The 26,940-nt window shown below is 42.0% G+C and overlaps 1 protein-coding gene across 3 annotated transcripts in view; it reads left to right on the forward strand.

The window, feature by feature from the left end:
• Positions 1-26,940, forward strand: part of LOC122540083 (ephrin type-B receptor 2) — a 699,339-nt gene that overhangs the window by 323,713 nt on the left and 348,686 nt on the right. For all 3 annotated transcript variants that reach the window (XM_087980658.1, XM_087980660.1, XM_087980659.1), the window contains exon 2: positions 9,038-9,102. In XM_087980658.1, coding sequence (XP_087836784.1) covers positions 9,038-9,102 — 65 coding nt within the window. The remainder of the gene's footprint in view (positions 1-9,037; positions 9,103-26,940) is intronic.

Raw genomic sequence — 26,940 nt, forward strand, 5'->3', positions numbered from 1 at the left:
GTTTATAAAGCAATCTGGCTATTTCATGAGGACTATTACTTTATTTCAACTGTTTGTTGTGATTTTAACACTTGTCTCTGAATCATTTGACCAGGTCACTGGTTTACTTGTTAGGAACCATACCCAATATACAGTAATACCACACCATATCCCCACCATACCACAGGCAAAAGCTAATGCATTGATTAGGATAGCCATCCATTGGAGATCATTGAATTGTTCTTGCTGACAGATGGTGGAATTGGTTCTCTAATACATAACTGAGTGATCATATCATTTTATAATAATTTTTCAAACACACTGATGATCTGCATGATTATTCTAGGTGCCTTCACTTCAGTCTATTGAACAAGCGTATATTTTAAAAGGGAAACTTGGTTCTCGGGGTGAAGTAAGCACTGAAATCATCTCCCTGTCTTCAGTGCTGTTTTCTTTGCTGTCTTTCAATCATGTGAAAACCTTACCCACAAAATTTCATGAGTCAGACAGAACATCTGCTACAAACCTTCCACAGTACCTTAACCTCCTCAGAGCAATCACAGGAAACATTTCTGGATGAATATCGTTTCCAAGTTACGGACTTGGTGAATGGTTTCTGCTCCATTCTCTATTTCTTTGTTTACACTATTTCCATATCCTTTCTACATTTTCTCTGGAATTGTTGATGTGGATCAGCAATGGTGTATTCATGCTCAAAATAGAAGCATGTGTTTTCAAAAACACACTTGACTGCGTAATTCAGACTGAGACTCGGCCAACTGCAGTACAAATGGAGCATAATGCTTTGCAAGGAGCCATCTTTCAAATGAGATATAAAACCAAAACCCTGTGTTCTGTCTTAGGTGGACATAATAGACCCCACAGCCAGTATTTGAAGAAGACCATGAGAAGTCTCCCAATGTTCAAGTTAATACTTGTTCTTCAATCACTCAAATTCATTATCTTATTACCACGTACATATTTCTACATGACAAAGTGAATATATTTTAAACTGACATGTTAGCTGAAAAGGGCTTCATTTTTCCTGCTTTGAGAAGTTGAGAACAAAATATTGGGGAGACTTCTGATTCAAATATCTTTCAAACCAGGTTACAGTCACAAAACTCACATTGGTGGGTATATGTCACGGGAGTTGTTGAGTGTGAAGGTATGTCTTGTGAAAGATCATCAATCCCACGTAAGGATGTAAAAAGTTGACCATGAAGGAAGCATTTTTGTGACCAGCATTTTGCTGCAATTTAATAATTGACCAACCAATCATGGTCGAATGGCTCCAAGGAGCTAATATTTTAGAGACTATGCAGTATATAAGAGTCCAGCAAAATATTCACCGTCACCGAGTTTGGTCACTGAGGGGAGGTTCAACAGGTTTAGTTTGGTCCTAACATTCTTGGAGAAAGTGAGGACTGTAGATGCTAGAGATCAGAGTTGAAATGTGTGGTGCTGGAAAAACACAGCAGGTCACGCAGCATCCAGGCACAACCCTCACTCCTGATAAAGGGCTTATACCCAAAACATCAATTCTCCTGCTCTTCGGATGCTGCCTGACCTGTCGTGGTAATGTTCTCGGGCAGGGGACTGCACTAATGTAGACAGAATATCTGGCACTGTTCGATGAACTTAAAAATCACACAACACCAGGTTATAGTTCAGCAGGTTTATTTGGAAGTACAACTTTCAAAGCGCTGCTCCTTCGTCACTAGATACATCTTTCGGCAATGGGCTGAACTTGAAGATGTAGCTTTGCTTTAGCAGAGGAATAGGCTGGTAACCACTTTTGTCAACTGGCTGCCAGCTTCTGATTGCCATTTCAGTCGTCACAGAGAAGCGAGGTAGTTGTACCTCTTCTTTAAGGGCAGTGTTAGAGAAACCATTTGTGAATTGTAAAGCATTCGATAAGTGTAAGCAAACTGTTCTGAATATGATTTTTTGAGATTTATGTTGTGAAATAAACTTGTCTGCTGGTCAGATTCTCACTTGACTACAACAAATGTCTTTATTGCTACTGAAGATGAGATTCCAGAACTGCATTTTCCACTCTGCCAGCATACCCACTCCAGTGGCTTCAGTTTTATCTGGATCTCTCTATATTTACCTTGATACGTCGCCTATGTCTGACTGCAATTCTAGAGAACCTGTACTCTGCTTATGGGATTGGCCAGATATATAGCCACAAGAGCATGTAAAGAATCTGAAAACCGAAACAACTGATGTCAGTGCTGGGGTAAGTGACACAGCCATTCAGGCTACTGTGGCCATATGTAATCTATTAAGTACCCGGAGAGAATAATTCTTGCTCAAACAAACACTGCTGATTGAAAGAATTTGTATCACTGTATAACATCATGATATTGTGAATATAAATTTCTTGATTTGGACAGCTGCCCAGAATCCAGCTTCCAGAATGGCAAACTATCAACTCATTACACTTGGTGCTATTTTCACTTGTAACATTCACAGATCACAGTGGTTTCGGGCCTTTGACCCACTGTCCAGTGATTGTATGCTTGAATCCTATTCTTCAGATATCACTGGAGAAATTAATTCACCTAACAAAAACTACAGCTGCTGGAAATCTGAAACAAAACCTGATATTGCTGGAGAAACTCAGCAGATCACTGCAAGAAGAGTTACTGGACCCAAAATGTTGGCTATGTTTTCTTTCCACAGACATGCCAGACCTGCTGAGTTTATCCAGAAATTTCTGTTTTTGTTTTGAATTAAGTCATCACTTGGATACATTGAGTTTTGTTAGTTTATCTCCGTGTTTAATATACTGTACTAAGTATTGTCTGATATTTACTATCATCTCAATGTCTGGTGTTCAAATGTATCAAGTCACAATAGAAATAAATGGTTAAAAGGACAAGTCTTTCAAAGGGACATGACTGGATAAGATCTTTCAAAATGCCTTAAATTCAGTTTTGTTATTCACTCCTGGGACACGGATGTCGCTGTCTAGGCCAGCATTTATTCCCATCTCGTGTTGGTGAGCTGCCTTTGTACACTTAATAATATATTATAAATTTATTATTCATTCTTCCATTTACTGGTGACTGTGAGTGTGAGTGTGAGTGGGGCTGAAACAACTGGGAGAAACTTTAACTCCTGAAATAAGGCCAGTTTGAGTCAGGTAGGTTACTGTGTTCAAAACCGGAATCCAGATCCTGACTTGCCTTTCACCTAGCCACTTTTGGTTTGAAAGGGAACCTGTCAGCTTTAGGAAACATTTTAGGACTCATTTTTATTGCTATTCTGAACTCAGATCAGGGGAACATTGTCAGATTAAGGAGGTAATCTTTCTTTCCACTAACTAGGTGATGTCCTAGTGGTATTATCTAGATTATTAATCTGGAGACCCAGATAATGTTCTGGGGACCCAGGTTGAAATCACGCCACGGCAGATGGTGGAATTTGACTTCAATTAAAAAAAACGTCTGGCATTAAGAATCTACTGATGTTCATGAAATCATTGTCAATTGTTGGAAAAACCTATCTGTTTCACTAATGTCCTTCAGGGAAGGAAATATGCCATCCTTATCTGGCCTGCCCTACATGTGACTCCAGATCCACAGCAATGTGGTTGATTCTCAGTTGCCCTCTGAAATGGCCGAGCAAACCGTTCAGTTGTACCAATTGCTACAAAGTCTCAAAGAAATAAAACCGGATAGATCACCAACCATTGACCTAGGTACCAGAAAATTCAATGGCAGAAACAGCCTGGTCGACCCTGCAAAGTCCTCCTCAATAGCATTGGGGAAGGGTTCCAAAATTGGGAGAGCTGTCAAACAGACTAGACAAGCAACAGCCTGTCACAGTCATACTCATGGAGTCAATATCTTACAGACAACATCCCAGCCATCTCCATCCCTGGATTTGTGCTGTCTCACTGGCAGGACAGACCAGCAGGGGGGATGGCACAGTGGGATACAGTCAGGAGGGTATTCTGTAGGAGTTCTCAATGTTGACTTCAGATCCCATGAAGTGTCATGACTTCAGGTTAAACATGGGCAAGGAAACCTCCTGCTGATTACCATGTACTGTCCTCCCTTGGCTGATGAATCAGTACTCCTCCATGTTGAACAACACTTAGCAGAATGACTGAGGATGGCAAGGGCACCAAATGTACTCTGTGTGGGGGATTTAAAGGTCATCCACCAAGAATGACTCGGCAGTAGTACTGCTTGTCGGATCTGCAGCTGGTTGTGAGGGAATCGACAAGAGGGAAAATCAGGCTTGACCTCATTCTTACAAATCTGCCAGCTGCAGTTCATGACAGTGCCAATAAGAGTGACCTCTGCACAGTCATTGTGGAGGTGAAGTCCTGCCTTCACATTGAGAATAATCTGCGTTGTGGTGGCTCTGTGTCAAATGGGGTAGACTTCGAATAGATCTAGCAACTCAAGATTGGGCATCTATGGGCACTGTGGGCCATTAATAGCAGGAGAATTGTACTCCAGCATAACCTGCAACCTCATGGCCTGGCAAACCCCCATTCAACCATTACCATCAACCCTGGTTCAATGGAACGTGCAGAAGGGCATGGCGGAAGCAGCACCAGGCATACCTAAAAATCATGTGTGAACCTGTTGAAGGCATCAAACAAAATTACTTACTTGCCAAACAGCATGAGCAGCAAGTGATAGACAGAGTTAAGCAATCCCACAATGAACAAGATCTAAGCTCTGCAGTCCTTCCACATCCAGTCATGAATGGTGGTGGACCATTAAACAACTCACAGGAGGAGGAGTCTCCACAAATATCCCCATCCTCAATGATAGAGGAGCCGAGCACATCAGTGCAAAAGATAAGGCTGAAACATTTGCAGCAATCTTCTGCCAGTAGTGCTGAGTGAATAATCCATCTCAGCATCTGCCAGTGGTTCCCAACATGACAGATACAAGCCATCAGCCAATTCAATATCATGAAACAGCTGGAGACACTGGATACTGCAAAGGCAATGGGCCCTGACAAAGTGCCAGCAATAGTACTGAAGACCTGTGCTCCAGAACTTGCTGCTCCCCTAGCCAAGCTTTTCCAGTACAGTTACAACACTGGCATTTACCTGACAATGTGGAAAATTGCCCAAGTATGTCCGTGCATAAAAAGCAGGACAAATCCGGAAGGTGTTATCAATAGTGCAATCAGCAGATCCTGCTCAGCAACAACCTGCTTAGTGATTCCCTGCTTGGGTTCCACCAGGACCACTCAGCTCCTGACCTCATTGCAGCCTTGGTTCAAACATGGACAAAAGAGCTGAATTCCAGAGATGAGGTGAGATTGACAGCATAGAGAGAGTCATAGAGTCCTACAGCACAGAGACAAGTCCTTTGGTCCAGACTGGTCCATGCCAACCAAAATGTCCATCAATACTAACCCCATTTTCCTGCACTTGGCTCATATACTGCTAAACCTTTCCTATCCATGTATTTGTCCAAATGCCTTTTAAATGTTGCTAATGTACATGCCTCAAACACTTCCGCTGGCAGCTTATTCCATATGTATACCACTCCCTTTTATTCTTTTTCCCTCTCATCCTTGATTCCCCAACCCTCTCATGATTTTATCAGATCTCCTCTTAGTTTTCTACGCGCTAATGAAAAAAGTCTTAGTTTGTCCAACTCAGACATTTGAAACATGGCAACATCCTTGTAAGTTTCTTCTGCGTTCTTTGCAGTTTAATAACATCCTTGCTATAGCAAGGTGACTAAAACTGAACACAGTGCTCCAAGTTTGGCCTCACCAACGTCCTGTACAATTGCAACATAACTTCCCAACTTCTATACTCAGTGCACTGACTGTTGAAGGCCAGTGTGCCAACAATCTTCTTCACTGTCCTGTCTACCTGTGACTCTACTTTCAAAGAACTGTGCACCTGAAGTTTAAGGTACCTCCATTCCACTACACTCCTTAAGACCATGAAACTCCTACCTTGATTTGACTTTCCCAAATGCAAGATGTCACACTTACCTTTGTTGAACTCCATTTGCCATTCCTCAGCCCACTTCCCCAGCTGATCGAGGTCCTCCTGCAATTTCTGATAGCCATTGACTTCAAGGCTGCATTTGACCAAGTGTGGCATCAAGGTGCCCGAGCAAAATTGGAATTAATGGGTATCAGAGGCAAACTCTCTTGTGGTTAGAGTCATACCTGGCACATAGGAAGATGGTCATGGTTGTTGGAGGTCAGTCATCTCAGCTCTAGGAATCTCTGCAGGAGTTCCTCAAGTCATGTCCTCGGCCCAACCATCTTCAGCTGCTTCATCAATGACCTTCCCTCTATCGAAAGGCCCGAAGTGGGGATGTTTGCTGATGATAGCATTATATTCAGCACCATTTGCCGCTCTTCAGAAACATGGAGCAGTCTGTATCCAAATGCAACAAGATCTGGTCAATATTTAGGCTTGGGCTGACAAATGCCAAGTAACATTCATACCACACAAATGCTAGGCTTGGCCATCATCAATAAGAGACAATCTAGCCATCACCTCTTGACATTCACTCAATCCTCCACTATCAACATCCTGGGAGTTATCATTGATCAGAAACTCAACTGGACTCACCACATAAACACAGTCTCTACAAGAGTAGGTCAGAGGCAAGGAATGCTACAGTGAGTAACTCACCTCCTGACTCGCCAAAGCCAGTCCATTGTCTACAAGGTACAAGTCAGGAGTGTGATGGAATATTCCCCACTTGCCTGGAAGGGTGCAGCTCCAACAACACTCAAGAAGCTTGACACCATCCAGGACAAAGCAGCCTGCTTGATTGGCACTGCATCCACAAACATCCACTTCCTCCACCACCAACGCTCAGTAGCAGCAATGTGTGCTATCTACAAGGTGTACTGCAGAAATTCACCAAACATCCTCAGACAACACTTTCCAAACCCACAACAGGTTCCATTTAGAAGGACAAGGGCAGCAGATATATGGGAACACCACCACCACCTTCAAGTTCCCCTCCAAGCACTCATCATCCTGATTTGGAAATGTATCCCCATTCCTTCACTGTCACTGGGTCAAACTCCTGGAATTCCCTCCCTACTGGCATTGCAAGTCAACCCACAACAGGTGGACTGCAGCGGTTCTAGAAGGCAGCTCACCACCACCTTCTCAAGGGCAACCAGGGATGGGCTACCAATGCTGGCCAGCCAGTGATGCCCACATCCCACAAAATGAATAAATTTAAAAAAAACTTCTGCAAGGATGTACCTGCCCAGACATCCCCCACAATCCCACTCCTAATCTCTCTGGCCCTACCCCTTGTCCAGTTTTCTGCCAAGGTGTGTTTATGGGGATTGTTGCAGGAATTTGGAACACCATCATTAAATTGAGATAATCTGTTGGGTTTTCAGATAGATTAGGTTATTTGGTATTCTGTTGTCTTTTGTTTGCGTTTTATTCCGTAATCTTGTAAATAAATTGTGTTTTGTTTAAAACTACGGTGGTTTAACCAGCTGTATCTCTCCTGGAATATCCACGTTACACCTGCTTAAAGCAACTCGCAAAGTTAGAGGCTGGGCTACTTTCTTGAAATATTTTGAGGGGTCTGGCCTGGTCCATAACACAGACAAGAGATTAAATGGACAAACAATTAAATAGACCTTAAACTATAACACGGCAAAACATAGTGTGAGTATTACATTGTAATAGCTGGGATGTTTAGAAAAAAAAAGTCTTGCTGGATGAGATAAGAGATTAACTAATATATGTAATTGATGAGGTATTAAGGAAAGTATCACATTGCACTATGTGAGAGATTAGGGACAGTGTTATAGTTTAGTTTGGGGAGAGTACTGTCGTTGATAGTCGAGAGATTAGGTAGATGCAAAATTGAGAGTATTGTCATGTAATAGATGAAAGATTAGGGATGGTATCACACCGTAGATGAGCGATTAGAGAGAGAATTACATTGTAATTGATCAGATATTATGGGAATATTACAAGAAAATGTGTGATATTAGGGCTAGTATTACACTGCAATACTGATTATTGAATGTTATATATGAGAGATTAGGGAGAGTCTATGGTGATCATTACTGGCCCCGGCTATTAATGTAATGCAACAGATAACAATGTAACTAAGGATCAAGAGATTGTAGTTTCGACTCCTACCTGGCTTGAGTGCAATTGGGGGTGCATAGTGGCTTAGCGGTTAGCACGGCTGCCTCACAGAGCCACAGGCCTGGGTTTAATTCCACCCTGTGTGGAGTTTGGACATTCTCGTGTCAACATGGGTTTTCTCTGGGTGCTCTGGTTTACACTCACAATCCACAGATACGCAGGCCATGTTAAATTGTCCATAGTATTCAAGAATGTGTGGGTGAGGTGGGTTAGCCATGGCAAATACAGGGATAGGACACTGTGGGGGAGGGGGGTCTGGGCGGTGGTGTGGTGGGTCTAGGTGGGATGCTCTTCAGAAGGTCTGTGGACTTGATGGGCTGAGTGACCTGCTGCTACACTGTAGGGATTGTATGAATGTATGAGCAATTGTGGACATTATAACACTGTAATAGCTAAGAGGTCAAGGACAGTATTTCTGTAATAGCTGAGAGATTATGAAAAATATTATACTGTAATTTGAGAGATTAGGGGGAATATCTCACTTTAATAAATGATTTGATTTATTATTGTTACATGTAACAAGTTACAGTGAAGAGTATTGTTTTGCATACCAGAGAAATACTGACAGATTATGCCAAATAGTACAGTAATTTGTGAGAGATTAGGGAGTGTAATAGGTAAGACATTAGGGTGAGTATCTCAATAATAGATGAGAGATTATGATGAATATTGCACCGTAGTAGGCATAAGATTAGGGAGAAGTAGTTGAAAAGGGAACGTTTGCTGGTTTGCTGAGAGTGTTGGAAGCCGCAGCCAAGCTCCCAACAAGTCTTCGTTGACGCTGATTAAATAAAATATAACATTCCAAGTCTGTCATAAGTATAATTTTTATCACTATGAATGCTGCAAGACTGTATACAAAAGCCAGCTGCCCAGTTACTCAAGTTAAGTGGGTTTCCTCTTTTTGCACAGAAACCCTGATGGATTCGACAACAGCAACAGCAGAGTTGGGTTGGACAGCACACCCTCCTTCTGGAGTGAGTATCCTCTTCATATTACAGTTTTGTTTGGAAAGCAAGAACATAGTGATTGTGAAGAGCTGTATTTAGCATCAGGAGAAATAAAAACAAAAAGTGCTGGAGAAACTCAACAGGTTTGGCAGCATTTTGGAGAGGTTTCCAAAGAGTAGTCCGATCAGACAGAAAATATTAACTCTTGTTTCTTCTGCCACGGATACTACTTTATTTCAGATCTCCAGCATCCACTGTGCTTTGCTTTTATTTCAAAATTGTGGAACTGATTATAGGTTACAGCAAAGAGGGCTGTATAATAAGCTGAAAAGAATAGATAGTGGGAAAAAAAAATTCAGACCATGTTAGCAAGGGCTGATATGATATTCAGCTTCTTAAAATTTGGTGATGCATAATCTCCAGATGTTCACAAATGTTCTCATTCTGGATCTCCCCATGGCACAGGAGGGTGGAGGTAAGCAGTGCAGGTGGTAGCTAAGAGCTTCTGTAAAGTAATGAGTGAGAATAGGGGAAGGGTGGAGAGAATGTAAAGGGAGAGATAGTTGAGGGACGAGAAGGAATGGCAGGGATTGTTGACCATGATAAAATTGACCTGTCAGCTATAGCTCAGTTTTGCCAGCCCTTTCACTCTGTGCTTCACTTTCAGAAATTTTTGGAGAGCCATCAAAAATATATTATGTATCCTTACAGCTGAAACCCTCTCATCGAGTTGGTGATGCTGTTTTCACACTGCTTTTGAAGCTTGCTTATGTTGTAATTGCAATTATGCCGGGACTAAAATGTTTACTTTGCATGGAACCTTTTGTCTGTAATTATTCACATTGTAGGTTAACGGGAAAAGATGCTTTTCTTACAGAATAGAAATACTGCTGATGTTGTAAATCTGAAATAAAAACAGAAAATGGTGGAAATATTTGGCAGATCAGGCAATGCCTATGGAGAGAGAAACGATGTTTCAAGTGAATGACCATTCATCGGGTACTTTTCTTGTTGACCATCTCTCTCCATATAATTATCCCCGTTCCTTGTGATCATAAAATAAGTTTGCCTGTTCTTTCAGAGATGCTTGGAACAGGCCATTTCCCATATTCAGTGCTTTGGGGTCAGTGTCTTTAGCTCAGGATCAAAGTGTCACAAAGTGCAGTCAGGATGAAAACTGCCCAATCCTGTTAATTAGGATTTCTGGTTGCTACTGTCAATGCTGATTAAAGTGTGTCTTCTTTATTTAGGATTAACACCTTGATGGCTGTCTATTATATTTTCATCTGATGTAAGTCAATGTTCATTAAAATGACTGCCTAGAAATTCAAACGTCTCTACTCAGGTCACTCAAAGGTCTCATTTTATTACAACTTTTAAACAAGGTGGGTTTTGATGAACATGTCCACACAACTCCAAATTCCTGATGTCACACAACAGCCTGATCATTGACATTAGAACAGATGGATTATAATATCACAGACAAATGAGTCATCTTGTGTGTTTATTGCTTTCTAAGAATATTTAAAGGGACTGCACATGAAAAGGAATTGCCCGTGACTTGAAGGAAATTATTACTGGATACTTTGAAACTTATGTACTCTGGCTCACACTTTGATTTGAATTCTGGGTGTGGAGGGGTGTTGAACACCAGTCACTGCTTTAGAAATTAGCCTTGGGCTATTTAAAATTCTAGACCTCATTTAATCCATCAACTAAAATCCTGCATGTTCAGTCCAATGTTGAACAGTATTGTTTCTCTGGGACACATCAGGAATGTCAAACATTACCTGTTGGGCCACTTCTGCCTCTGAGTAGCCTCGTCTGGTGAAAAAAAGCAGCTGGATTACGAGGAGGTGGTCCAAGACCCAAAGGTGATCCAGGACCACATGAAAAAGAAACTGGACAATTTTAATCTGGACACAAGTTTAATGTGGGAAGGTACACAGAATTAAATGTTGAGGGAACATGGGAACATCGAACATTACAACGTAGTATAGGCCCTTCAGCCCTCAATGTTGTGCCAACCTGTGAAACAAATCTGAAGCATATCTATCCTACACTATTCCATTTTCATCTATTTGTTTATCCAATTACCATTTTAATGCCCTTAAAGTTGGTGAGTCTACTACTGTTGCAGGCAGTGTGTTCCACAGCCCTACTACTCTCTGAGTAAAGAAACTACCTCTGACATCTGTCCTATATCTATCGCCCCTCAATCTAAAGCTTTGTCTCCTCATGCTTGCCATCACCATCCAAGGAAAAAGGCTGTCACTTTCCATCCTACCTAACCCTTTGATAATCTTATATGATATTTTCAAGTTTGAAGCAGAATTGAAACTATGGACCTTAATGACAAGGGCTGTCAGCAGTTATAACTTTCAAAGATGATCTGCGAATCATCCCGTTGGCTCCTGTGAATGGTTGTTCTGATGCAGATGTAACTATGCTCAGTTTTCAATTAGGAATTTGGGAATGTTCATGAATCTCTTCAATAAAGAGATGTTCTGATGGAAAAAGGAGACATTTTCAGACACAGTTCTGAAGTAGGTAGAATTTGAATCTCTGGCCCAGAGGTAGGAACATTACCACAAGAACCTTTAAAATGTGTCTGCTGCATTCAGTTGGTACCATACTTTTCTATTTGACTCAAAACTTCCATGTGCTAGGCATGTTGTGACACACATCTGGGATAGCTGGCACTCAAACGTGGGATCTTCTGGCCCAGAGTTAGGAACACTACACTGCACCATTAGTTGCCCCTTTTCACCAATGTGTAATGCTATTCTTTAGTTACATTTAATGACTCAGTAATATAAACCCAAGAAACTGCAAATACCCAATAGTCAGTCAACATCAGTGAAGTGAATGGCCATTACCAAAAACAGAAGTTGCTGGAAAAACTCAGTAGGTCTGGCAGCACCTGTGAAGCGAAATCAGAATTAACGTTTTAGGTGTGGTGACCTTTCCTCAGAGCTTTCTTTGCTTCTGTGGAAAGTTCACAGGACCTGAAACATTAACTTTGATTTCTCCTCACAGATACTGCCAGATCTGCTGAACTTTTCCAGCAACTTCTTGTTTTTGTTTCTGATTAGCAGCACTGCCAGTTCTTTCAGTTTTTATTAGAGCGAATGGCCATGTTGTGAATGCAGGTATGTCATCAGAATGGTTTTTATGAAAGTATGGTCTCTGAAATACTATCTTATCCCTTCTCCCCACAGTTCAACTCTGACCAGTGGGGTACCGCAGGGATCCGTGCTGGGACCGCAGCTTTTTACAATATATCTTAATGATATAGAAGATGGTATCAGCAATAACATTAGCAAATTTGCTGATGATACAAAGCTGGGTGGCAGGGTGAAATGTGATGAGGATGTTAGGAGATTACAGGGTGACCTGGACAAGTTAGGTGAGTGGGCAGATGCATGGCAGATGCAGTTTAATGTGGATAAATATATGGTTATCCACTTTGGTGGCAAGAACAGGAAGGCAGATTGCTACCTCAATGGAATCAATTTAGGTAAAGGGGCAGTACAGAGAGATCTGGGTGTTCTTGTATGCAGAACACAAGCATGCAGGTACAGCAGGTAGTGAAGAAGGCTAATAGCATGCTAGCCTTCATAACAAGAGGAATTGAGTATAGAAGCAAAGAGATGCTTCTGCAGCTGTACAGGGCCCTGGTGAGACCACACCTGGAGTACTGTGTGCAGATCTGGTCTCCAAATTTGAGGAAAGACATTCTGGCTATTGAGGGAATGCAGCGTAGGTTCACGAGGTCAATTCCTGGAATGGCGGGATTACCTTACACTGAAAGACTGAAGCGACTGGGCTTGTATACCTTTGAGTTTAGAAGACTGAGAGTGGATCTGATTGAGACATATAAGATTATGAAAGGATTGGACACTCTGGCAGCAGGAAACATGTTTCTGCTAATGGGTGAGTGCTGAACCAGAGGACACAGCTTAAAAATACGGGGTAGACCATTTAGGACAGAGATGAGGAGAAACTTCTTCACCCAGAGAGTGGTGGCTGTGTGGAATGCTCTGCCCCAGAGGGCAGTGGAGGCCCAGTCTCTGGATTCATTTAAGAAAGAGTTGGATAGAGCTCTCAAAGATAGTGGAATCAAGGGTTATGGAGATAAGGCAGGAAGAGGATACTGATTAGGAATGATCAGCCATGATCATATTGAATGGCAGTGCAGGCTCGAAGGGCAGAATGGCCTACTCCTGCACCTATTGTCTATTGACCTGCCAGCTGCTTCCAACATTTTCTAGTTTTGATTTCGATCATGTGAAATATTCTGTTTGCTTTAAGCAACTTCCTCAGTAACAAAGCCTCCCAACCACTTCCTCTAATAATTCCAATATCACTTTAAAAATGTTCCACATTAAAAAAAATCACTGGTATATTCTTTTGATTAATGCCTGAATGTTGAGCCTCAGGGAGAACTGAAATGTGGACAGCCAATCATTCTTCATGAATCAAATAAATAAATAACTGTCTGCTACAGACTCCTTAAAGTCTCCGCTTAATTTAAAGTTCCTTACCAATTATTGTGCTTTGCCAAACTTTTACAGACAGATAACAGTAATCTGCTCTGACATGTGCAGTTCTGTGAAATGGAACTCAGATTAAAAAGCTCAGAGCAGCAGGGGATGTGTGGCTTGAGAAATGATTTCCCACAGCCCCCAACAGCCTTAATTAAATCAGAATGGATTTTGGAACTGCAAGCACTTACAGCATTTTCATTAACTAATCCATATCTGTGGTTAACATTAACCTATATTTAATGTTTGCTGCTGCTTAAATATTATTGAATTGTTGATAATACGATTGCATCTGCACGATAACTTACTGGTTACATTAGCTTTCATCATGTCCATCTTGTATAGTAGGGAACCTACTATATAAGGAATGTGCAACCTTGAATATACATGACCACAGATTGGAGGCAAAGTTATCAGAACTAGCAATATCCTCAAGAGCTTAAATAGACAGGAACTGAGAAGAGGTCACCTGCTATCTTCCATCTAATTCTTAGGTTGTTCTGCCTGTACTCTGTCTCCCAACAAACACACAACATGAAGCAAGAGAAGTTCAAACACAAAAGAGACTGTGGTGGAAAAAGCCACAGCCATCATAGCTGACATAAATTAACACCCAGATTCCAGATTCTTTAGCTATTAACACTGGAAACCAGTGTTGCACCTTATAAAGCTGAACATACAGGATAATTACATGCCTGTGATTAATAATTAGCACTCATTACTCTAAACTGATTAACAAGGCAATCTAAAGTGAGATACGGATTTTAAAAAAACTCCGCAGGGTGTAAAAAAGAATCACGCAATTTTGAGAAGACCTGTCTAGCTGATCTCCCATGATGTTGCATTTGGGGAATTGAAAGCAAGCATAGTTTATTAAGAAGAGTTTAGACATGATATGTAGATGCAATTCAGAATTATCAGTTTGAAGTCTTATATTCTGTTCTTGTTTTTATGTAACGTTTCATTTTTATGTTATTAAATAAAGTTAAATAGCAAACCAAGGGAAATAGCGATGTAGAAGTGATTAGTGTTAAGGAGATTTTATGCAGAGTAAGTTTACAGGGCAATGGGAGAAGTGGAACAAAATGAAGATCAAGCTATCTGTCAAAGAGCGGGCACAGACTTGGTGACTTTCTCCTGTATTATCAGTTGTTTGGACTGAACTTTTATATCAATCCAGAGTGAGCTGTGCTCACAGACCGGTATTAGCTTCCAGTCTGGAAATGTCATAATTTTAAAATTCTCATGCATGTTTTATTATCTCTGTCCTCCAAACTTCTAGAACCTTCTCCAATCCTACTATCCTCTGAGATCTTTTTGATGTGCAGTTTTGGCTACTTGTCATCTGCACTTCACTCGGCCCTCTGTGATCATGGCTTGAAACGCCAGGATGTAAGCTCTGAAATTCCCTCCATAAACCCCTTCACCATTCCACCACTCTGTTACATTTCAATCTATCCTGTCAACTCTGGAATTGCCTTTATACACTTCGCACATCACTAGGAAATCCAGCAGGAATCTCCCATCACTGGGAATACCAGCATGAACTTTCTTTTACTGGGAATCCCAGCAGAAAATTCCCATCACTGGGAAGCCCAGCCAGAATCTCTCATTGTTGCAAATCCCAACAGGAATTTCCTATCATTAGGAAATCCAGTAGGAAATTCCCATCTCTGGGAATCCAAGCAGGACTGAACCCATTACTACAATCCCAACAGTAATTTCCCATCACTTAGAATCCCATCAGGAAACTGCCATCACTTGGAATTCTAGCAGAAATCTCCCATCACTAAACATTCCAGCAGGAAGCTCCTATTACTGTCAATTCCATCACTGTGCATTCCAGAAGGAATGTCCCATTACTGGGAAGCAAAGCAGGAAAGTCCCATCACTTGTAATCACAAATGTAAATTTTCATCACTAGGAATCCCAACAGGAAAGTCCCATCACTGGGAATTGCAGCAGGAATCTCCCTTAACTAGGAATATCAGCAAGAAATTCCCATCAAAGGAATCCAAGCAGGAAATTTCTATCACTGGGAATCCCAGCAGAAATTTCCCACCACTAGGAATCCCAGAAGGAGTCTTCCATCATTCAGAATCCCAGCAGGAAAGCTAATGACATTGTTATATTTACACATTCTTAGACATACTTGAGAGTCTCCAAATCCAAACAACTGAAGTGTTTGGGAACTCTTCCCTGGGTCTTCCCTCAATCGTTTCTGATCCATTTCCAGGTGAAGAAGACAGCTCCATGCAAGGACTGTCCTCTGACCCTGAGGCATTTTGTAGTGGAACCTATTAGTGAACCAGATAGGTTTTTCCTAACAATTGACAATGGATTCACAGTCATCATTGGACTCTTAATTCTAGACTTTTATTGAATTCAAATTTCACCATCTGCCACGGTGGAATTCAAACCTGAGTCCCCAGAATATTACATGGGTCTCTGGAGTAACAGTCCAGTGATAATACCATTAAATCATTGCCTCTGCTTGTCCTGAGAATGTTCACGAGTCTGATACCAGGTATGGAGGAACTGTCTTATGGCAGGTTGATTAGGCTGAGCCTGTACTCATTGGCATATAGAAGAAAGAGAGATGACTTCATTGAAACATATAAGACTCTTATCAAGGTAGATGTGGAAAGGCTGTTTTCCCATGTAAGACAGTCCAGGACCAGTGGGGCATCCTGTCAGAGTAAAAGTCATGATAGACAGGGGAGCGTGGAACCACTTTCTCATTTTAGGATAAGTCAAATGAAGTGAAATGACAATTAATTTAGACTCCTTATCAGGGAAGAAAAGAAAAAAAAGGATGAAAAAAGAAAATGTTGCAGTAAACCTCACTTTTATTTTACAGACAGGTAAGAAGGGGTAAGATTAAGGAACCTTGGATGACGAGAACAGAGGAGCTTCTCGTCAAAAGGAAGAAGGCATCTTACATAAGGTGGAGGAAGCAAGGATCTAGCACAGCTTTAGACAATTACAGGCTTGCTAGAAAGGAGCTCAGAAATGGACTGAGGAGAGCCAGGAGGGGGCACAAAAAAGGGTTGAAAAGAGGGATTAGGGAGAACCCAAAGGCAATTTACTCATACGTGAGGAATAAGAGAATGATCAGGGAGAAGGTAGGGCCGATCAGGGATAGCGGAGGGAACCTGTGCGTGGAGTCTGAGCAGATATGGGAAGGAAGTGAGGACTGCAGATGCTGGAGATCAGAGCTGAAAATGTGTTGCTGGAAAAGCGCTGGTGCTGGAAAAGTATTGCTGGTCAGGCAGCATCCAAGGAACAGGAAAATCGAAGTTTCGGGCATAAGCATTAAAGGCAGTCAGCATGGCTTTGTGAGGGGCAGGTCATGCCCCACAAATCTTATTGAGTTCTTTGAGGAGGTGACAAGACAGGTCGATGAAGGTCGAGCAGTGGATCTGGTATATATGGACTTCAGCAATGCATTTGATAAGGGTCCCCATGGCAGGCTCATTCATAAAGTCAGGAAGTATGGGATACAGGGAGATTTGGCTATCTGTATTCAGAATTGGTTGGCTGACAGAAGGCAAAAAGTAGTTATAGATGGAAAGTATTCTGCCTGGAGGTCAGTGTTGAGTGGGGTCCCACAGGGCCCTGTTGTTGGGCCTCTGCTCTTTGTAGTTTGTATAAATGACTTGGATGAGGAGATTGAGTTCTGGGTTAGTAAATTTGCAAATGACACAAAGGTTGGAGGTGCAGTTGATAGCATCGAGGGCTCCTGCAGGCTGCAGCACGTCATAGACAGGATGCAGAGTTGGGCTGAGAAATGGCAGATGGAGTTCAACCTCGATAAATGCGAAGTGATGCACTTTGGAAGGTTGAACACAAATGCTGAATATAGGATTAAAGGCAGGATTCTTGGCAGTGTGGAGGAACAGAGGGATCTGGGTGTGCAAGTACATAGATCCCTCAAAGTTGCCACCCAAGTGGATAGGGTTGTTAAGAAAGCATATGGTGTTTTGGCTTTCATAAACATGGGGATCGAGTTAAAGAGCCACGAGATTTTGCTACAGCTCTACAAGTCCCTGGTGAGACCATACTTGGAATATTGTGTCCAGTTCTGGTCACCCTACTATAGTTAAGATACAGAGGCTTTGGAGAGGGTGCAAAGAAGGTTTACCAGGATGCTGCCTAGACTGGAGGGCTTGCCTTATGAAGAAAGGTTGAATGAGCTCAGATTTTTCTCTCTGGAGAGAAGGAGGAAGAGAGGAGACCTGACCGAGGTATACAAGATAATGAGTGGAACAGATAGAGTCAATAGTCAGAGAGTTTTCTCCAAGGCAGGATTGACTGGTACAAGGGGTCATAGTTTTAAGATATTACATAGAACATAGAACATAGAAGAATACAGCGCAGTACAGGCCCTTCGGCCCTCGATGTTGCACCGATCCAAGCCCACCTGATCAATGATAACCCCCAGATTGTTGATTGTGGACGACTTAGTGAAGGGGACACATTTGAATATCATGGGATGAGTGTTAGATTCTCTCGTTCAAAATTGCCATTGCCTATGTTACCGCACTTGAATAGTTAACCGATCTCACCTCCCTTTCCTTATATTCAGAACACAGATAAACTAAAATATTCACTCACTATCAAAATTGCCCCAAAGTTTCCTTAGCAGACTTTACAAATGGCAGATATCTGACACCAGGTTTATACATAAGCATTAATTAACAATTCATTATTAATACTATAACTTTAATACAGCAAAGATAGACAGACACGGTAAATGGACAAATTAGAATAAAAATAGAAGAGATGTAACCTGACCAGTTGGCTTAAGAAGTTTCCAGATGCAAAAGAATCACAGATACATGAGATTGCACCTTGCTTTATTTCTGAAGACCCCAGTCAATGTAAATAGTTTCCAGTAGGCTCCAAACACCAATGGGCAAACTGTCCAATTCATCCTCAGAGAGATACCAGCGAGTGGGATAGACTCTGCAGGGAGGAAACAGATTTTATAGTGGGGATCAAAAACAATGACTCTGGCCTTCTCAGTGTTAAGTTGGAGAAAATTTCTTGCCACTATTACAGCTATCAGAAAACTGATAATAATAGTAGGTGAGATAGAGTTTGATGCCATCAGTGTGAATGTGAATCCTGAGGCTGTCATTGTCTTAACTCTGTGATGTACGCTTTACAGTCAAAGCTGTGGATATACAGTCGAACCCAGTCTATAACCAGCTGATTTCCCTAATCCATGCATTAATCAATTCAGGTAATTAATTAAGTGAACAAAGCTTGGCCACTTTAATTGTGAATTGACTTCTCACATTGCAAATAACCTTTCAAAACCGGAATAATCTAACAAATTAGTTTGACAGTGAAGTGAAGAGTGAACAGCTGGCTGGGATAATCTGTCACAATGCTAGAGCATGTTGAGTTAAATGTGGTCAGACCAGAAGATGCTCAAACATTGTCAGCACAGTTCTGAAAAGCAAAATCTGTCTCTCTTATTACTAATTGGAAATATCATATGACTTTCAAGGTGAAGTTTGATTGACTTCCTAATTGAAATGTTTTGAGCTCAATGAATCAGTGATCAAACTCTGTCACCATCTGCATTGGCTTTCAATTTGTTCAACCCAGTAAAAATGGGGTATTAATGACTGCATGATGTTAATTATGGCCCATTTCCCCCATTTCTAGCATTACATTACTCTGAATTGTTGATCCCCTTGCTTTACCACAAACCATTATGGCTTCCTATCCCAGTTACCAAACAAATCAGGCTCACATGGGGGATCCACGATCTTCTGACAGACGACACTGACAGATGACCTTCTAATGTGCAGTAGAGGGAACCTGGAACCCTCTGACAGGCAAAACTGGGAGTCTACGATAATCTGGCAGGCAACAGTAGCGGGCCAGAACTCTTGACGGGCAGCACTAGGTATCTAGGACCCGCTGACAGGCAGCACTGGGAGTCCACAACCCTCTGCCAGGCAGCATTCGGTGTCCGAAATCCTTTGAGAAACAGCACTGGGTGTGCACAACCCTATGCCAGACAGGACTGGGTATCTGAGATCCTTTGAAAGGCAGTACTGGAAGCCCACCACCCTCTGCCAAGCAGCACTGACACATGGGCCGACCGGTCTTGATGGTCCTGATTCTGTCCCAAACTTATTTTTTATTGATCTGTCTGCAAAGTATTTTGCCAGTTTTTTTCATACCCTTTATAACATAATTTCATAATTCCTCTTTTTCTTTTTGACTTATCTCCTAATCTCTTTGGATTTTGTCTCTGTTCATACACTCTCTATTGTCTTTGTATTTAATATTTGCTAGTTCCCTGATCCTTAATTGTTCCTTTGTGTCTTTGTTCATTTGTGGAGTTACTAATGTTTAGTTTGGTTTGTTTCATTCCTTTTACTGGGTTACATTATTGAGTCCTCTGTCCTGCACTCTTTTAAATACCTTGTGTATCCCTGAAGTATTTTGTAACTTTCAATGAGATGATCTCTTATTCTTTGAAATGCTAGAGAATATTGGAACAAGTCTGGTGCTCCTTTGTTGTACTTCCTCTATGGCAATACTATATTCACTGAGATAAGGAGACAAAATAGCACACAGTGCTTCTGGTACAATCCAACAAAGCTCCTATACAACTGAAGCAAAACTTCACTATACCTGTACTCAAACCCTCTCTTAATAAAGGCTAACATTCCATTAGCCTTGCTGCACCTTGCTTTGAGTGACTTATTGGTCCTTTTGGACATTCAGACTTTCCAACTGCTTCCAGATTAAAAATACTTTGCACAGTTGTTTCTCTGACCAAAGTGAATTACCTCCCATTTTACACAGTATATTTATTTACCGCATTCTTGCCCATACACTAAGCTTGTCCAAATCCCCCTGAAGCCATTTTACAACATCCTCACAACACACATTCCCACTTACCTTTGCATCATTCACAAATTTGGAAATATTACCTTTGGTCTCCAACTCCAAGTTGTAAATATATATTCTGAACAGTCGTGGTGCAAGTGCTGACCCTTGCAGTATTGTATTAGCCACAATCTGCCAATGTGAGAATGACCCATTCAAAGCCATAGAGGTCAACAGAATGGAAACAGGCCCTTTGATCCAATTTGTTCTTGCCACCCAGTTTTCACTATTTAAACTAGACCCATTTGCCAATATATAGTCCATATCCCACCATACTGATCCTATTCACATACCTGTCTAAATGTTTCTTGAAAGACAAAATTGTGATCACTTCCACCACGACCTCTGGCAATTGGTTCAAATCACTCACCACCACTTTGTATGAAACAAAATCAACCTTCTATATCTCTCCCCTCTCACCCTCAACCTATGCCCTCTAATTTTAGACTTCTCTATCATTTGGAAAAACTGTCAGCTATCTACCTTATCTATGCCCCTCATGATTTTATAGACCACCCTCATGATTTTATAGACCACTTTTATAAGGTCACCCTCAGTCTCCTACACTCCAGGGAAAAAAATCCCAGCCTATTCAACCTCTCATTATAGTTCAAAACTTCCAGTCCAGATAGCATCCTGGTAAGTCTTTTCAGCACTCTTTCTGGTTTAATAAAAGCAGGTCAGTGGTAGGGTGATCAGAAATGCACACAGTACTCCAAATGTGACCTCAGCAATGTCTTGTAACACTGTAACAAGATGTCACAACTCCTACACTCAGTCCTTTGATTGATGAAAGCAAGCGTTCTGAAAGCCTTCTTCACCACCTTGTCTACCTGTGACTCCGTTTTCAAGGAGCGATGAACTTGCACCCCTAGATCTCTTTGTTCTATAACAGTCCACAGGACCTTACCATTGACCGTGTAAGTCTTGCCCTGGTTTGCTTTACCAAAATGCAACACCTTGCATTTATCTAAATTAAACTCTATATTAACTCACTGTTTTCTGCCTGTTAGCCAATCATTAATCCATGCCAGTACATTACCTCTGATCCAATGTGCTTTATTTTTTACTAACCAGCCTTCTTTATCAAAAGCTTTCTAAAAATCTAAATATACTACACCCATGGGCTCGCCTTTCTTAATCATGTTAATAACATCTTCAATAAATTCCAGCAACACTATGGATTCTGGGTAATCCAAGATGAAGGACGGGAAAAAATTTCTGGCTGTAACAGCTGCTCCTTTATTTTAGGTGTTGGAAGTGATTTCCTCAAATTCCAGGAGCAGCCACTACTGTTTTATATGCTGTTGCATTGTTTTTGAACTTTGGAAAAAAAAAGTCAAAACAACAGCAGTTTTAAAAGGGAGAAGAACAGACAAAGGAAGCACATGGTGAGGTCAGTGCAGGAGTGAGAGAGAAAGAAGCTGACACAGCAGTGAACCGGCACAGATACTGCCTTTGCTGTTGGAATTCATGTGTTGCTGGACATCGGAGTGCATCTGGGAAAATTAACAAACAGTGAAATTCACAACTGATCTTGGAGGAACTGTTTGGTTGAAGTTCACAGCACAGAATCAGATAAGTGTATTGTTTTTAAGTGTGACCTACAGAAAGTTTGCAGTAGTGAGTAGAGTGGGTTTTTTCTTGAGTATATGTTTCTTGAGATATGTCTCTTGATTAAACTTAAAATATAAGCCACAACTATTAATTTAACCTGGGGCAGTGTTTTGTAGAGAAATAAGATGGTGTTATTTTCTGGGTCTGTAAATTGTGAAGGAGCAAAAATGGCCTCTAGTAGAGTGATATGTGCTTCTTGTCAGATGTGGAGTTTAAAGAGAGTTTAAGGGTTACTGCAGATTATATCTGCAATAAATGCAGTTGGTTGCAAATCTTATCAGGTCGAATGGATCGGTTGGAGAGACAGTTAGAAGCAATGAGGAATTTGCAACAGCAACAGTGTGTGATGGATGGCAGTTATAGGAAGGGGGGAAAGTCTCAGATACAGTTACGTAGATGAGATAACTCCAGGAACGTTAATAAAGGTAGGCAGCTAGTGTAGGAGACTTTTGTGGCTATAGCATTTCAAACAAGTATGCTGTTTTGGAAAATGTAGGGGTGATGGATTCTCAGGGGAACGTAACACGCACAGCCAAGTTTCTGGTATTGAGCCTGGCTGTAATGCAATGAGGGGTACTTTGGGTCCCAAGAGGTCAATAGTGTTAGGGGACTCTCCAGTCCGAGATACAGACAGACGTTTCTGTGGCCAGCAGTGAAAAATCAGAATGGTGTGTTGCTTTCCTGGTGCCAGGATCAAAGATGTCTCAGACAGGGTGCAGAATGTTCTCAAGTGGGAGAGAGGCCAGCAAGAGGTCATTGTCCACATTGGAACCAATGACATAGGAAGGGAAAAGGTTGAATTTCTGAAGGGAGTTAGGCAGGAATTTAAAAAGGAGGTCCTCGAGAGTAGTAATATCTAGATTACTCCCAGTGCTATGAGCTAGTGAGGGCAGGAATAGGAGGATAAAGCAGATGAATGCATGGCTGAGGAGCTGGTGTATGGGAGAAGGATTCACATTTTTGGATCATTGGAATCTCTTTTGGAGTAGAAGTGACCTGTACAAGAAGGACAGATTGCACCTAAATTGAAAGGGGACTAATATACTGGCAGGGAAATTTGCTAGAACTGCTAGGGAGGATTTAAACTAGTAAGGTGGGGGTGAGGGGGGGGACGACCCAGGGAGATAGTGAGGGAAGAGATAAATCTGAGACTGGTACAGTTGAGAACAGACCTGAGTCAAACAGTCAGGGCAGTCAGGGACAAGGAAAGACTAATAAATTCAACTGCATTTATTTCAATGCAAGGGGCCTAACAGGGAAGGCAGATGAACTCAGGGCTTGGTTAGGAACATTGGACTGGGATATCATAACAATTACAGAGACATGGCTCAGGGTTGGACAGGACTGGCAGTTTAATGTTCCAGGATACAAATGCTACAGGAAGGATAGAAGGGAAGGCAAGAGAGGAGGGGGAGTGGCGATTTTGATAAGTAATAGCATTACAGCTGTACTGAGGGAGGATATTCCTGGAAATACATCCAGGGAAGTTATTTGGGTGGAACTGAGAAATAAGAAAGGGATGATCACCTTATTGGGATTGTATTATAGACCCCCTAATAGTCAGAGGGAAATTGAGAAACAAACTTGTAAGGAGATCTCAGCTATCTGTAAGAATAATAGGGTGGCTATGGTCAAGGATTTTAACTTTCCAAACATAGACTGGGACTGCAATAGTGTTAAGGGTTTAGATGGAAAGGAATTTGTTAAGTGTGTACAAGAAAATCTTCTGATTCAATATGTGGAAGTGCCTACGAGAGAAGGTGGAAAACTTGACTTACTTTTGGGAAATAAGGCAGGGCAGGTGACTGAGGTGTCAGTGGGGGAGCACTTTGGGGCCAGCGACCATAATTCCAATAGATTTAAAATAGTGATAGAAAAGGATGGATCAGATCTAAAAGTTGAAGTTCTAAATTGAAGAAAGGTCAATTTTGATGGCATGAGGCAAGAACTTTCAAAAGCTGACTGGTGGCAGATGTTTGCAGGTAAAGGGACGGCTGGAAAATGGGAAGCCTTCAGGAATGAGATAACGAGAATCCAGAGAAAGTATATTCCTGTTGGGGTGAAAGGAAAGGCTGGTAGGTATAGGGAATGCTGGATGACTAAAGAAACTGAGGGTTTGGTTAAGAAAAAGAAGGAAGCATATGTAAGGTATAGACAGGATAGATCAAGCGAATCCTTAGAAGAGTACAAAGGCAGTAGGAGTATACTTAAGAGGGAAATCAGGAGGGCAAAAAGGGGACATGAAATATCTTTGGCAAATAGAATTAAGGAGAATCCAAAGGGCTTTTACATATGTTGGCAGCACGGTAGCACAGTGGTTGGCACTGCTGCCTCACAGCGCCAGAGACCTGGGTTCAATTCCCGCTTCAGGCAAATGTCTGTGTGGAGTTTGCATATACTCCCCGTGTCTGCTCTGGTTTCCTCCCACAATCCACAAATGTGCAGGTTGGGTGAATTGGCCATGCTAAATTGCCACATAGTGTTAGGTGAAGGGGTAAATGTAGAGGTCTGGGTGGGTTGCTCTTCAGAGGATCAGTGTGGACTTGTTGGGCCGAATGGCCTGTTTCCACACTGAAAGTAATCTAATCAAATACATTAAGGACAAAAGGGTAACTATGGAGAGAATAGGGCCCCTCAAAGATCAGCAAGGGGAGCTTTGTGTGAAGCTGCAGAAAATAGGGGAGATACTACGCTAGTATTTTGCAGCAGTATTTACTGTGGAAAAGGATATGGAAGATATAGAAAGGAGGGAAATGTCCATATTACAGAAGAGGAAGCGCTGTGTGTCTTCAAACGCATAAAGGTGGATAAATCCCCAGGACCTGATCAGGTGTACCCGAGAACTCTGTGGGAAGCTAGCGAAGTGATTGCTGGGCCCCTTGCTGAGATATTTGTATCATCGATAGTCACAGGTGAGGTGTCGGAAGACTGGAGGTTGGCTAATGTGGTGCCACTCTTTAAGAAGGGTAGTAAGGACAAGCCAGGGAACTATAGACCAGTGAGCCTGACATTGTTGGTGGGCACATTGTTGGAGGGAATCCTGAGGGTCAGGATATACATGTATTTGGAAAGACAAGGACCGATTAGGGATAGTCAACATGGCTTTGTGCGTGGGAAATCATGTCTCACAAACCTTATTGAGTTTTTTAAAGAAGTAACAAAGAAGATTGATGAGGACAGAGCGGTAGATGTGATCTATATGGACTTCAGTAAGGTGTTCGACAAGGTTCCCCATGGAAGATTGGTGAGCAAGGTTAGATCTCACGGAATGCAGGGAGAACTAGCCATTTGGATACAGAACTGGCTCAAAGGTAGAAGACAGAGGGTGGTGGTGGAGGGCTGTTTTTCAGACTGGAGGCCTGTGATCAGTGGAGTGCCACAAGGATCATAGAACATAGAACATAGAAGAATACAGCGCAGTACAGGCCCTTCGGCCCTCGATGTTGCGCCGATCCAAGCCCACCTAACCTACACTAGCCCACTATCCTCCATATGCCTATCCAATGCCCGCTTAAATGCCCATAATGAGGGAGAGTCCACCACTGCTACTGGCAGGGCATTCCATGAACTCACGACTCGCTGAGTAAAGAACCTACCCCTAACATCTGTCCTATACCTACCCCCCCTTAATTTAAAGCTATGCCCCCTTGTAATAGCTGACTCCATACGTGGAAAAAGATTCTCACTGTCGACCCTATCTAAACCCCTAATCATCTTATACACCTCTATCAAGTCACCCCTAAACCTTCTTTTCTCCAATGAAAACAACCCCAAGTGCCTCAGCCTTTCCTCATACGATCTTTCTACCATACCAGGCAACATCCTGGTAAACCTCCTCTGCACCCGTTCCAGTGCCTCCACATCCTTCCTATAGTATGGCGACCAAAACTGCACACAATACTCCAGATGCGGCCGCACCAGAGTCTTATACAACTGCAACATGACCTCAGTACTCCGGAACTCAATTCCTCTACCAATAAAAGCCAGTACGCCATATGCCTTCTTCACCGCACTGTTTACCTGGGTGGCAACTTTCAAAGATTTGTGTACATGGACACCAAGATCCCTCTGCTCATCCACACTACCAAGTATCCGACCGTTAGCCCAGTACCCCATCTTTTTATTACTCTTACCAAAGTGAATCACCTCACACTAAGCTACATTGAACTCCATTTGCCACCTTTCTGCCCAGTTCTGCAGCTTATCTATATCCCGCTGTAACCTGCCACATCCTTCCTCACTGTCTACAACTCCTCCGACTTTCGTATCATCCGCAAACTTGCTCACCCAACCTTCTAACCCCTCCTCCAGGTCATTTATAAAAATGACAAACAGCAATGGTCCCAAAACAGATCCTTGCGGAACACCGCTAGTGACGGCACTCCAAGATGAACCTTTGCCATCAACTACTACCCTCTGTCTTCTTCCAGCCAGCCAACTCCTAATCCAAACCTCCAACTCACCCTCAATGCCATACCTCCGTATTTTTTGCAGTAGTCTACCATGGGGAACCTTATCAAACGCCTTACTAAAATCCATATACACCACATCTACTGCTTTCCCCTCGTCCACCTCCTTAGTCACCTTCTCAAAGAATTCAATAAGGTTTGTGAGGCACGACCTGCCCTTCACAAAACCATGCTGACTATCCTTGATCACATTAATCCTATCCAGATGTTCATAAATCCTATCCCTTACAATTCTCTCTAAGATTTTGCCCACAACAGAAGTGAGACTCACCGGCCTATAGTTACTAGGGTTATCCCTACTTCCCTTCTTGAAC

Source organism: Chiloscyllium plagiosum, unplaced genomic scaffold (genome assembly GCF_037043375.1).
Source record: "Chiloscyllium plagiosum isolate Xiang-an unplaced genomic scaffold, Cpla_swu_hap1 HiC_scaffold_37, whole genome shotgun sequence".
Lineage (NCBI taxonomy): Eukaryota > Metazoa > Chordata > Chondrichthyes > Orectolobiformes > Hemiscylliidae > Chiloscyllium > Chiloscyllium plagiosum.